The sequence below is a fragment of the Canis aureus genome, chromosome 9 (genome assembly GCF_053574225.1).
Source record: "Canis aureus isolate CA01 chromosome 9, VMU_Caureus_v.1.0, whole genome shotgun sequence".
Lineage (NCBI taxonomy): Eukaryota > Metazoa > Chordata > Mammalia > Carnivora > Canidae > Canis > Canis aureus.
The window spans coordinates 6949047-6962717 of NC_135619.1; the positions used below are offsets into that span (position 1 = coordinate 6949047).

Below are 13671 nucleotides of genomic sequence, written 5' to 3' on the forward strand. Positions count from 1 at the left end.
TTGAAATGTCAACTTTCATAATACAAATCCTGACAAACAGTACAAAGATTATTGGTTGATAGAATGAATAGGCTGGGAACGCCTGGGTGGCTCGGGTTGGGTGCCTGCCTTCGGCTCAGATCGAGATCCTGGGATCCGGGATCGAGTCCTACATTGGGCTCCTTGTGAGGAGCCAGCTTCTCGCTACGCCGATATCTCTGCCTCTCTCTCTCTTTCTCTCTCTCTCTGTGTCTCTCATGAATAAATACAGCTTTAAAAAATAATAATAATGAATAGGCTGTTGAGGCACCCTTGAGCTTCCATGGTGGGCCTGAGGCAGCAAACCGATGTTAAGAGGCACGGGGACTGGATACAACCCTTAGAGTCCAGCCAAAGATTTAGAAACCAGTATCTTCCCACTCTGCCTGAGATACGGTTCCAAGTCAGGAGATCTGATTCTGATTTGTAGTTCAGGTCACCTCGCCCTGGAAAGACCAATTGTCAAGACCATTATTAACCTTTGCAGTGCTTATTTCTTATGGCAGAGGATGGAAGCTGTGAATACTGACCCATTTCACTTTATCAGCCTGTGAGAAGCAGGAATGAGTTGTCGTATTTTGAAATACTGAGAAAAGATGAGGCAGGGCATAACGAAACACAAGCTGGATTTGGACCAAATACTGCTGCGAACCTGTGTGTGACGGGGCAAGTCACGTAAATCCTAACTGGCTTCCTCATTTGTAAGCCGAGCTTTCACGTACGTCCCCATCCCCTAAACGGGTAGGGGTGAGGCGTGTTGGAGAGGCGCGGGGCGGGGGGGGGGGAGGGGGCCTTTCCACAGCGCCCCCTCTGCACACGACCAGGAGGTGAGAGGGCGAGTGTCCTAGCTGTCGGTCTCTAAACCCTGGCTCTGGGCCTCTCTGGCCAAACTCTCTTATTTACAGAAGAAAAGAAAAGCTCAGAGACAGAGGGACTTCTCCAGGGTCACACGAGACAACGGTCACAAGGCCGACCCGAGGGCCTCGCGGTCTGAGGAATCTCGCGCAGTCTGAGAACAAGCGCGAGGCCGGCACTGAGCGGCAGCCAGCACTGGCGGATCTGCAACCCGCAACCCAGCTCCCTCTGAGACGCCGAGGACTGCCGCCTAGCGGTCACTTCTGGCCACGCGAGGACAGCGTGGTGAAAACGATTAGGTCCTGCGGCGTCTGGAAGCCAATACTCTCTGTTTGCTCAGCAAACTTCTTTTTGCTATTGGCCCTCTCTAACTGTCGGTCAGTCACTTGCCTCGTTTCTATTGGCTTCACTCCAAACATTCCGCACAATCTACGAATCACGCGCCCCATTTCCACGAGCCTTTTTCACGTCATTAGATTTCCCCCTCGAGCTGACGAATTTAGTTAGTTCTCCCATTCTATTGGCTGGATGTGGCTCTTCCTCCTGCACTTCCTGTTCGGAACGGAGGTGAGGGGTCACTATTCCTATTGGCTCAGATTTGCAAGCGGCGATTGTCTCTCAAGTCTATAACAAAGTTAGCTCTCCGGAAGTGCCGCCCCGGAAGAGGCGGGCTTTGTGGAGATGGCGGCCCCCGAGAGTTCCGTGAGTTTGCTTCTTTGCGTTGCTATTGTGGCCTCTTCCTATACCTTCAGCGGCTCTGGGCAAATTGTTGGCGCAAGGGAAGGGGGCTGATGAAAGGAAGTAACCACCTGGGCACAGCAGGGGGAGAGCAGCAGTAGGGTGACGGAGCTGAAGCTACCGCTCTTCCTAGAAACCCGGACGACTGGCCGGCTGTGAAGCGAGGCTGCATGTGGAGTGGAGTGGGAATGTCGGAAGTGTGAGGTGTCTGAGGGAAACAGGAGGGTTTTCCACCCCACAGCCTATTCCTCTCATAATTCTGACAAAAGGGCCTTTCTTAATTCTCCATCTTTCTCTCATAGGAGATGCTGGAGTCAGACCTGCCAAGTGCCGTCACACTTTTGAAAAACCTTCAGGAGCAGGTGAGTCATGTCACCCCTTTGGGACGGTTTAGTGACGGATTGGCTTTGATTTTGTGTGCTTCACCCCTAAACTTTGGTCGTATGAGGGCATGTATTGAATAGTACCAAATACCATGAGAGCCAAGTGACTTAATGAAAACCTTCTCAGGCTAGAATTCAAAGTAATTGATTCCTGCATCCAAAGCAATACAGAAAACTCCAAAAAGAAGTCATCTGGATGAATTTCCTCTATTCTTATAGCTAAGGAAACCTATGCTGGGAAAACTGGTATGATTTGCCCCTTGGGTACCCAAGTGTACTGGTTGAAAGCTCAACCTGTACAGGGACGTCTGGGTGGTTCAGTGGTTGAGCGTTTGCCTTTGGCTGGGGGGGTGTTATCCCGGAGTTCCGGGATTGGGTCCTGCATCCGGCCCCCTACGGGGAGCTTGCTTCGCCCTCTACCAATGTCTCTCCCTCTCTCTCTGTGTCTCTCATGAATAAATAAATAAAATCTAAAAAAAAAAAAAAAAAAAAAAACTCAAACAGTACAGATAAAGGTACATAAGGTAGTTCACCCCACCACCATCACTGTCCCAGTTCCCATCCCCTCCCCATAGTCTGGTAAGATAGTTTCTGTATCCTTAAGAAGAGGTGGAACTTTTTTATACATTTTTGCTACAGTATCAAAAATCATCTATCCTGTCCTTTCCCAGAACTGAAAAGAAGGTAGTCCTGCATTTTAGACAATGTCTCTGGTAATTTTTAGGTGTTATTGTTTATTGTTTAGCTTTTGCCCTTCATAAGTCAAAAAGATGACTGAGCGTATTCTCATCAGTTGTTTTATTTGGATAATTTCAGGTGATGGCTGTAACTGCACAAATACAAGCTCTGATAAAAAAAGTTCAAGCTAGAGCCTATCCTACAGAGAAGGTAAGACATACTTGAAGAGTCGGCATCCCTTGACTTGTTCTCAACAGTTCCTTCATCATAGGTTTATTGAGTGTCTTGTAGGTTCTAAGTGCTGGAGCTTCAAAGATGAGTAAGACCCATTTTCTGTACTGAAGTCTAGTGGAAAAGACCAATCAAAGCAATAGGTATAAGCAATAGCAATCACTTCATAGAGTTCTCCTGAGTGCTGTGCATGCCAAGGAGAGGGATTAAATAATTGCCAGAAGAACAGAGGAAGTCAGGAAAGGCTTCTCAGAGTCTAGGGGGACAGAAAGAAACAGCATGTACAAAGGCAGAGACCTGAAAGCATGGTGATATACCAGGAAAGGAGGTCATTTAGTGTGATTGGATGTACAATGTGTTGGGGACGGGATAGGAAATAAGACTAGAAAAGTAGTCACTGTGAAGAGCTTCATAGGCCAACTATAGTATTTCTTCTAATCCAAGATTGGGTTAATTGGGGACATACCACTTATTTTGTGTACTAAAAAAATGCCTGTTAATCCGTGGCATAACATTAAGGTACCATTGATAAAAAGATACATCTTGACTTTAGAGATGTTAAAATGAAAACGATGTGTGTATTAAAATTGAAATATGGGGGATCCCTGGGTGGCGCAGCGGTTTGGCGCCTGCCTTTGGCCCAGGGCGATCCTGGAGACCCGGGATCGAATCCCACGTCGGGCTCCCGAAAAATAAAGTTCTCTTTCTGGGCAGCCCGGGAGCCCGGGTGGCGCAGCGCTACCGCCTGCAGCCCGGGGTGTGATCCTGGAGACCCAGGATCGAGTCCCACGTTGCGCTCCCTGCATGGAGCCTGCATGGAGCCTGCTTCTCCCGCTGCCTGTGTCTCTGCCTCTCTCTCGCTCTCTCTGTGCCTCTCATGAATAAATAAAGTCTTGTTTAAAAAAAAAAATAAAAAAATAAAATTGAAATATGGGGATCCCTGGGTGGCGCAGCGGTTTAGCACCTGCCTTTGGCCCACGGCGCGATCCTGGAGACCGGAGATCGAATCCCACGTCGGGCTCCCGGTGCATGGAGCCTGCTTCTCCCTCTGCCTATGTCTCTGCCTCTCTCTCTCTCTCTCTCTCTCTCTCTCTCTGTGACCATCATAAATAAATAAAAATTAAAAAAATAAAAATAAAAAATAAAATTGAAATATGGGGGCAGCCCAGGTGGCACAGCAGTTTGGCGCCGCCTGCAGCCTGGGGTGTGATCCTGGAGACCTGGGATCAAGTCCCACATCGGGCTCCCTGCATGGAGCCTGCTTCTCCCTCTGCCTGTGTCTCTGCCTCTCTCTCTGGGTCTATGAGTAAATAAATAAAATCTTAAAAAAAAAAAAAATAAAGAGACCTAAAAAAATTGAAATGTGGTGATTTTTTTTTTTAAGATTTTATTTATTCACGAGAGACACAGAGAGGGAGGCAGAGACATAGGCAAAGGGAGAATGAGGCTCCCCACAGGGAGCCGGATGTGGGACTTGATCCCTTGACCTGGAATCATGCCCTGAGCCAAAGGCAGATGGTCAACGATTGACCCACCCAGGCATCCCAAGATATGGTGGTTTCCAAATTAAGGTCTTGTAGAACCTTCTTAGAGATCATTGGATATGGGGCAGTGTAGAAGGAGGGCTCTGGGTCCTCCTGAAACCAAATGAAAAAAGGTCCTTGAACTAGAAAACTGGTGTTACCTGTTTTATATATTAAGCTTTGTCCTAAGTTATTATTTAAGCGAAATACTCCATAGGTCAACAAAAGTATGAAAATCATTATAGTAGCTGAGTAAGAATCATTGAAGGTCAAGTTTGTTTTGTTTTGTTTTGTTTTTTGTTTTTTCCCTTAAGGAGGCTTAGGGAAAGCTGGGCTTAGACTCATGACTGTGAGATCGACCTGACCTGAGATCAAGAGTCAGACACTTCACCAGCTGAGCCATCCAGGTGCCCCTGAAGGATTTTTAAATATGGGATTTATGATAGATTTGTGCTTTAGAAGGATAGCTAATAGAATTTTTTTTTCAGGGCACCTGGGTGGCTCAGTGATTGAGCGTTTGCCTTTGGCTCAGGTCATGATCTCAGCATACTGGGATCAAGTCCTGCATCGGGCTCCCTGTAGGGAGCCTGCTTCTCCCTCTGCCTCTCTCTGTGTGTGTCTCTCATGAATAATAAATAAATCTGTAAAAAAATTTTTTTCTTTTAAAGATTTTATTCTTAAGTAATCTCTGTATCCAACGTGAGGCTTGAACTCACAACCCTGAGATCAAGAGTTGCATGCTCCACTGACTGAGCCCGCCAGGCACTCCTATAGCTAATAGAATTTTTAATATATTCTCTTTTTTGCCTTTTCTTCTCATGCAGTTTTGTTCTTCCCTATGTTTATTTTTTCTAATTTTTTTATCTTTGTGTTTTTGTTTTTTTTCTCATATGTTTATAATTCACTTTGAACTTTGATAGTGTCCAAGCTTTGTCAGAAGAACCTGCTTCTCAAATTCTTGACTGGTTCTGGGCTGCCAACATGTATATTAGATCACTTATAGGGGTGTGCCTGGTTGGCTCAAGAAGAGCATGTGACATATTACCAAAAAAAAAAAAAAAAAAAAACCAAAACAACAAAAAATACCTTTTTAAATCACTGTGTATTTGTTTATTCATTGAACAGATATTTAGTAATTTATCTTTCAGGACCAGAACCTTAATAGGTGTTTTATGGGTTAGAGAGTACTTTCATATGATCTTATTTAAGCCTCATAATTACTCTTTGGGGCAGGAAGGAAATACTGTATATGTTACAGATGAAGGGACCGAGGCCATAAGGTTAAGTGACTTACCCATTATTTGACTACCAAACACCTGATTCAAAACTTAAACGCGAGCAGCCCCGGTGGCGCAGTAGTTTAGCGCCCCCTGCAGCCTGAGGTGTGATCCTGGAGACCCGGGATCCAGTCCCACATCAGACTCCCTGCATGGGGCCTGCTTCTCCCTCTGCCTCTCTCTCCCCCACACACACACCCCTTGTGTCTCTATGAATAAATAAGTAAAATCTTTAAAAAACAAAACAAGGGCAGCCCCGGTGGCGCAGCGGTTTAGCGCCGCCTGCAGCCTGGGACGTGATCCTGGAGACCCTGGATCGAGTCCCACATCGGGCTCTCTGTATGATGCCTGCTTCTCCCTCTGCCTCTCTCTCTCTGTCTCTATGAATAAATAAATAAAATCTTTAAAAACAAAAACAAAAACAAAACTTAAACGCAATCTGTCTTTAAAATCTTTGCTTCTCTTCCTGTTATCACACTAGTGCTTATCTTGATCAAGAGCTTTGCATGTTGGTTTAAAGATATTTAGGGCTTAGGTGTTGGAGTCAAACTGGGTTTGAATTTCAGCTGTACTCCTAATACTCTGTAATCTTAAGCAGAATATTTAGCCTGTCTGAAATAGGTCTTCCCAGGGCTGTGGACTTTTTCAGTTCCATTTTATGTCATCACAAAGACTTTTTTTTAACAGCTGTATCTTAAGTCGGCTCATGTGTTACTTTCTATTATGTGAAAGAATAAACTCTGGGGTGCTTGGGTGGCTCAGTTGGTTAAGCATCTGACTTTGGCTCAGGTCATGACTCAGGGTACTGGGATTGAGCCCTGTGTCTGGCTCTGCACTCAGTAGGGTGTATGCTTCTCCCTCTCCCTCTGCTCCTGCACGCATGCACACACCTTCTCTCTCTTTTTTTTTTTTTTTTTTTTTTACACCTTCTCTCTCAATAAGTAAAGTCTTTTAAATAAGTGTATGCATCATACTTCCCCTGCCTTAATTGGAATCATAGTGTAGGAAGTGTGCTGACATGGAATTATTAAGTCCATGTCAGCTTATGTAGGTCATTGTTTTTAACTGTATCACATAATTCTATTGTACGGAGCTAAAATCAGTAATTGTTTTGATTAAGTTAATTTAAGATTCAGCAGTATGTGGAGGCATTTTGATTATCAAAAATTGGAGGGGCCTTAAAGGATAGAGGCCAAGGATGCTGCTCAACATCCTGCAGGGCCCAGATAGCCTACACAACAAAGAATTATCCATTACCAAATGTCTGGCTCTGAAGTTGAGAAACCCTCATAGTTATTTGGGGGATACTAATAAAGTAACAACAAACAATAAGTTTTTCCTGCCCTTAGTGTCTTCTAGTACTTCTCAGAGATTTGCTTCTTTCATGTTAGCATAATTGTTTTCTCTGTGGCCATTTTAGGTATAGTCACCTGTTTGAGACTCTTCCAGATGCCTTATATAAACTGATTGGGAAAAACTTGAACTTGGAAAATATAACCTATTTATCTTCTGCTCTCCTCCTGATTCTCTGGCTAAAACTGAATTTGCATCTCTTATTCTTGTTCACCTCAGGGTCTCAGCCTCTTGGAAGTAAAAGACCAGCTACTGCTCATGTACCTTATGGATTTAACCCATCTCATCCTGGACAAAGCCTCAGGAGGGTCTCTTCAGGGACATCCTGCAGTTTTGAGACTGGTGGAGATTCGCACGGTATGAAGCACTTGGCATCTTAGCGTTCTAGGTTTCCACAGCCTGAACTCTAGGACTGTCACACAATAGCTCTCATTTACGTTAGTGTTTTCATGATCAAGTAAGGAAGCCAAATGAAAAAAAAAATTTTTTCTTCTTCATTTGTTCTACTTTTTAGGTGCTTTATCTGGCAACTTAATATAGGGACTCTGATGTATGTTTAATTTTGGGGAGATAATGTAATCCTATCTAATAACCACATTATAGGTTTTGGAAAAGCTTCGTCCCTTGGACCAAAAACTGAAGTATCAAATTGACAAACTAGTCAAGACTGCAGTGACAGGCAGCCTCAGTAAGTGGCAGAAGCTATAAGGTTATGTCGGGACCATCATAAATTTCTAAATCTTGTAAACTCTCTTGGGTTTCTTATTTCAGGTGAGAATGACCCACTCCGTTTTAAGCCTCATCCCAGCAATATGATGAGCAAGGTAAGGGGTTGCATTATCCTGATTTTCCTGAGGACCCTAAGCTGGATCTTGGTGATCCCAGATCTCCTGGGATTCTTCTGTGGACTCCCATCTCGTGCCTTAGAATGTAGAGTATGAGATTTTTCTTTCTCCCCAGGGTACTCCGGGCTTTGTTTTTTCTTATTGTCTGACACTTCCTAAGTTTATGGACATTATGTTCCTTTCTGTAGTTGAGCTCTGAGGATGAGGAGGAAGATCAAACAGAAGAAGGCCAATCTGAAGCTTCAGGGAAGAAATCTGCAAAAGGAACAATTAAGAAATATGTTCCGCCACGCTTGGTTCCAGTACATTATGGTATGAATTGTGGCTGCTGCCTCCTCAGCACAAATTGCATCTCTCTTATCCTTTTCTCTGTTCTGGGATAACCCTTGCTGATTTTTTATCACGTAGATGAAACAGAAGCTGAGCGGGAGAAAAAGCGCCTAGAACGGGCTAAAAAACGGGCATTGAGCAGCTCTGTCATTCGAGAACTGAAGGAGCAATACTCAGATGCTCCAGAGGAAATCCGTGATGCTCGGCATCCTCATGTTACTCGCCAGAGTCAGGAGGATCAACATAGGTCTGAGTCCTTGCAATGGAAATTGTTTGCTATACCATAGAAACTGTCCTTATGCTTTGGATGAATGTAATTAAATCTGGTATCAAGAGAACTCATATTCTAGAGAAAGTAGAGTGGAAAACGGGCTGATGGTTTTTAAGAATTAGGGATCTGAAGTACAGAATAGGAACTAGAGGAAGAATGTTTTCTTTTTCCCAATAGTTTAGGTGGAGCAAATGCTATTTGAAGGGGTGTCTGTGCAGTTCCACCCTGTGGGGCTTTAAAAATAATGTATTTCGCTATCACAGCTCTCACCTCTGTACAAGGCAATGAAGTCAGTTTTTTATAATGACATTGAGAGTGCTAGATAAGTTCAGGGAAGAAAAGCAGAAAAGCAACTGTACCACGAATATAGACTCCTCAGATTTGCCCCAGTATCAGTCTCTGTTGATAGATTTGAATGAAGGGGCCCATGTAGGGAATGCTGTTTACGAAGGTGAAGTAGAAGAGTTCCAATATAATAGTTCAAGTGTTCTTGTGGGTGGGCTGTGAGTTCATTTCTAGGGAGGAGGGAGGTTCTAATATAAGAATTGCACTGAGGAAGCTCAATATTGGACATTTAGTTTGCTCTTACATATTCTGTTGACTTGCTGTGAAATTTCTTGAGAACCGTATGAACAGGGGGTGAGTAAATACCTGGGCCCTCATTCTTGGCTGCAGCTTTCTGTGCATATGGACTAAGCATGTTGTAAACTATCTGTGTTTCTGTGGCAGGATTAACTATGAGGAGAGCATGATGGTGCGTTTAAGTGTTAGTAAACGCGAGAAAGGACGGCGAAAACGGGCAAATGTCATGAGCTCACAACTCCATTCCCTCACACACTTCAGTGACATCAGTGCTTTGACAGGAGGAACCCCTCATCTTGATGAGGTAAGGTTGTGGCCCAGAGACACAGGCACAGGGAGATAGCCTCCTTGATTTCAGCCAGATGTACACAGGGCTTATTACCATGTGGAATGTGGGAAGAGATGCTAGCACTTGGAAGTATACCACCATCCCTTCACTTCTCCATCTGTCTCCAGGATCAGAATCCTATCAAGAAGCGGAAGAAGATACTGAAGAAAGGTCGGAAGAAAAAAGGTCAGTGAATGGCTAGGACTAGGATAGTGAAGTGCAGGGTAGACAGTACAAATTGGGATATCAGCTCTCCAGATTTGCCATCCTAGGTCTCATCAGTGCTTCTAGTATCTCCTCCTGACTGGGCGTTGGTCTCTGTAGAGGTGGGCTTTGTTCTTCTTTGTCAAGTCGAAAATCAGCATCATTCACAAAAAAGATTTCTGGAATCTGTCTTTAAGATCCCACAGTTTGTATGCAGGCTTCCTTAAGTAGAACTGTGAAAGTGCCACCTGAATGAACTGTTATCCTACTTCAGTTTCCTTCCTACTTCTGGTCTCTGGCCCTGGGAGGATGGAGAGAGTACTGCCCAGGGGACCCACCCTTGAGTCCTTCTCTCTAGGTGTTCTTTTTTTCTGTCCCCTCAGCCTTTCCAATTCTCCTTTGCCTCATTCTTGGTTTCCCTTCCTTTCAGGTTTTCGGAGGCGGCGGTGATTATGGGTGTGCATATTTATATGTATGTTTGTTGTCATACTGGGATACTTCTTTAATTTCACTGTATGTAGGTTTTATTCTCTTGGAATTCCTTGATTGTTCTGGATATGTGGAAAGATCTTTATTAATAAAATTGATTTTACTTATGAAGCCCTTTTGCACATGTATTGTATGACTGGAATCATTGGGTATGGGGTATTTTTGGTGAGGGTAATAAAAGGGAAAGTTGAAATTTTGGAGAGGGAGTGAGAAAAGTTTGGCTTTTATATCAAACTTTTATATCAAAGTTTCCTTTGATAGTATATTTTCCTCAGAAATGATAAATTGGTTATTTAACAAAAAATATTGGAAGATTAGTGTAGTCAACTTTTCCAACCCACATTGCCACAAGTTTGTGAATTATTTGTTATAATTAAATACAAGTCATATTAAATGTGTGGGTTTTGATAATGAATCATGCTGCCCACCAGGTGGCATCAGTGATTCAGGAAACCCCCGTTGATACCTGACTAGGAAAAGCTATATAGAAGCTTTCCCAATTGACAAGTTACTTTTATCTCCACTTCTTTTTTTTTTTTTTTTAAGCTTTTATTTATTTATTCATGAGAGACACACAGAGAGAGAGAGAGAGGCAGAGACACAGGCACAGGGAGAAGCAGGCTCCATGCAGGGAGCCTGACGGGGGACTCCATCCTGGGTCTCCAGGATCAGGCCCTGGGCTGAAAGCGGCGCTAAACCACTGAGCCACCCAGGCTGCCCTTGTCTCCACTTCTGAACGTTTTTTTCTTTCTAAAATAGCGTAAATATCGGACCAATCTTTGGTCAGTTCCAGAATTTATCTGGAGAGAATAGCAGAGTGAACAAGAAGACTAGAGTATGAATAATCAGTATAGTCTTGTGTTTTGTAGCCTCTTTGTCCCTCCCTCAACTAAGGCCCCAGTTTACCTGTCAGTAAAGGCCAGTCCTTTTACAAAGAGCTTGCAAAAGAGTGCCAGGAATAGGCAGGCAGAAAATTCCTAGCTTGAAGACCAAAAGATTGAGAATCTCACAGAATTATCAGTCCAAGTCAAGAGACTGGTAGGAGTTACATACCTGAGATCTTGTATTCTGCCCATAGAACGATCTTTGTTGGTAAGAGATCCATCAGGCCTTGGATAATACAGAAAGTGAAAAGAGGAACAGGAAGGGACAGAAGTTGAATCTGTAGAATAAATTCATTGGAGTTTTTATGAGGTCTTGGGATTTCATAAAGACCTAATTTTGTGTTGGCATTCCTGGACAGTGTCATGGAGAGAGGTATAATTAGGTTCTACATCACTAAATTCTTATTGATGCTGAGTCCTGTGAATTTGGATTTACACGGGTCTGCCCAATAGGGTGGGGTCTGTTTTTAGGCAGCTGTAGCCTAATAGAAAGTAAGAGATAACCTGGGACTGTCAACTATTCACTCTGATCTTGGGCAGATCACTTAACGTCCTTGGCCTTCAATTTTCCTTAGCTGAAAAATGAATGTGTTAGACTGAATCTCTGAGATTCCTTCCAGGATGGGCTTATTTCTGGGGCCTTGAACTTTTAGTCATTGGCAGACCTGAGGGAGCCTGACCTGTGCAGGACCCTCATAATTGTTTGCTCCAGTGAATCTAAGCAAAGAGCCACAAGAACAGGTTCAGAGATTCTTTTCCCTTTCTGGTTGAACTAACTGGACAGGAGGTTCAGTTCAAAAACACTTTTGTTAGGACCATTGCATTCGCTTCTTAAGAATAACTATTGCATTTGTTTTGAATTTATTAAGATTTTTGGGTTATGGGAACTTCCAAGGGAAAGTGATCACTTTTTTTTTTTTTCTAAAATCTTACTTTGTGATGCATACTAAGCTAAGAGCTTTATACATAGTCCTTACAAATTATATACCATCTCTATATTTTACCGGTGAGGAAACTGAGACACTTAAGCAGTTTGCCCAAGGTTACATGGTTTATAAGTTAGACAAGAACAGAGTATGCAGGCCCTCAAGTATCTTGGGGTTCATGAAAGTCTTCAGGTTGTTTTTTTCCTTTTTAAAAATAGCGGTAGGTAGTTTATAGCCTCTAGCTCCCCCTTGCCTACTGCCCCATTTCTATTCAAGGTCTTGCTTTCAAAGAAACGACAAGTTCCAGATGCTATTTTGCCCTCTTCATGGTATACCAGTTAACTGAACAAACAAAAACTCCTACCTTTGGGCAGCCTGGGTGGCTCAGCGGTTTGGTGCTGCCTTTGGCCCAGGGCGTGATCCTGGAGACCCGGGATCAAATCCCACATCGGGCTTGCTGCGAGGAGCCTGCTTCTCCCTCTTCCTGTGTCTCTTCCTGTGTGTGTGTGTGTGTGTGTGTGTGTGTGTGTGTGTGTCATGAATAAATAAGTAAATCTTAAAAAAAAATCTTTAAAAAAAAAAAACAAACTCCTACCTTGTGGATTGTATATTAATTCAATCCAGTCTTTAATCCCAGGATATCTTGTTATTCCTGGTTTTCTAGATGATGGGCACTATTTTTTTTTAATTTTTTCTTTTTTATTTATTTATGACAGTCACACACATAGAGAGAGAGAGAGAGGCAGAGACTCAGGCAGAGGGAGAAGCAGGCTCCATGCACCGGGAGCCCGACGTGGGATTCGATCCCGGGTCTCCAGGATTGCGCCCTGGGCCAAAGGCAGGCGCTAAACCACTGCGCCACCCAGGGATCCCGATAGACACTATTTAAAAGGGGTTTCCAACGAAATGTTAAATAATTTCTGAGAATATTTGCCCCAGGGTCATCAAATACCATGTGGAGTGCACTGTTGACAGTTCTACTTGGATAAGTGAAGTTAAAGTTAAAAAGTGGGGCTGAAGGATTCTGGAGCTCTGTGTTCTCATAGTCTGCTTTTCTCAAGATTCCTGAGTAGCTCCAAGCAACCTTTCAAATTCCATAGAATGTAGTTTGAAAACTACTGTTACAATGGTAGAGCAACGGAACTAAGAGTTAGAATCTTGGGGTTTCTTTATGGCTCTTGTTTGCTTTTTTATTTCTTTACTCCTACTCATATATTCAGTTATCTGATTGTTAGACCGCATGAATGTCAGATTTCCTCAGTGAAGTGCTAACAACAGATCATTTCCAATGTTGACTAAGTAATGTCTGTTATTAGTGCATGTGAGCACTTGTTCAGTTTTGTCATGGTAAAAAGAGTTTTGGCCTTGCTTTAGTCAAGTAATTTAGTATCTCTACCTTAGTTTTTTCATCTGAGGAAGGGGGAGGAGAGTTTGACCAAGACCTCTTTTTGCGTATTTTTGTTACTGTTTTATGTCAGCTTGGGGAAATGTTTGTCAGGAGTTCACAGCAATCTTTATGGATGTATTTTTATTAGAAAAATATAAGGCAGGGATGACCTGATTGTGTCCATTTTCAGTACCATGGAGAGTTCAGGCTTTCTCATCTTCCTGCCTTTGTTGGTGGAAGGTACATAGCTAAGCCAATCCAGAAAGCTGCATGGTATAGATCTGCCACTTTGCAGATCCCAGTTTATCTGTCCAATCTCCCGTTCTGATTAGTAGCAGATTGAGAGTCTGCAACAATCTTGAGTATCCC

The 13671-nt window shown here is 43.3% G+C and overlaps 1 protein-coding gene across 3 annotated transcripts; it reads left to right on the forward strand.

The window, feature by feature from the left end:
• Positions 1-886: 886 nt before the first annotated feature.
• On the forward strand, positions 887-10216 carry NGDN (neuroguidin). Of its 3 annotated transcripts, none has more exons than XM_077908658.1 (11): positions 887-1440; positions 1914-1973; positions 2811-2882; positions 7276-7413; positions 7660-7744; positions 7828-7880; positions 8090-8213; positions 8310-8478; positions 9232-9388; positions 9541-9598; positions 10047-10216. In XM_077908658.1, exons 1-11 carry the CDS (start codon positions 1402-1404, stop codon positions 10064-10066), a joined length of 975 nt encoding a protein of 324 aa, XP_077764784.1. In that variant the 5' UTR covers positions 887-1401; the 3' UTR covers positions 10067-10216. The 3 variants fall into 3 exon arrangements, with proteins under 3 accessions (XP_077764784.1, XP_077764785.1, XP_077764786.1); XM_077908659.1 differs by having other exon boundaries at positions 1436-1575; XM_077908660.1 differs by lacking the exon at positions 887-1440 and adding an exon at positions 1610-1815.
• The last annotated feature ends 3455 nt before the right edge of the window (positions 10217-13671 follow it).

Coding starts and splice junctions, on each gene's coding strand:
- NGDN (XM_077908658.1), top strand. CDS start 1,402: ATGTGGCTCTTCCTCCTGCACTTCCTGTTCGGAACGGAG. Junction 2,883..7,275: donor GAGCCTATCCTACAGAGAAG/GTAAGACATACT, acceptor TGTTCACCTCAG/GGTCTCAGCCTCTTGGAAGT. Junction 9,389..9,540: donor GAACCCCTCATCTTGATGAG/GTAAGGTTGTGG, acceptor ATCTGTCTCCAG/GATCAGAATCCTATCAAGAA.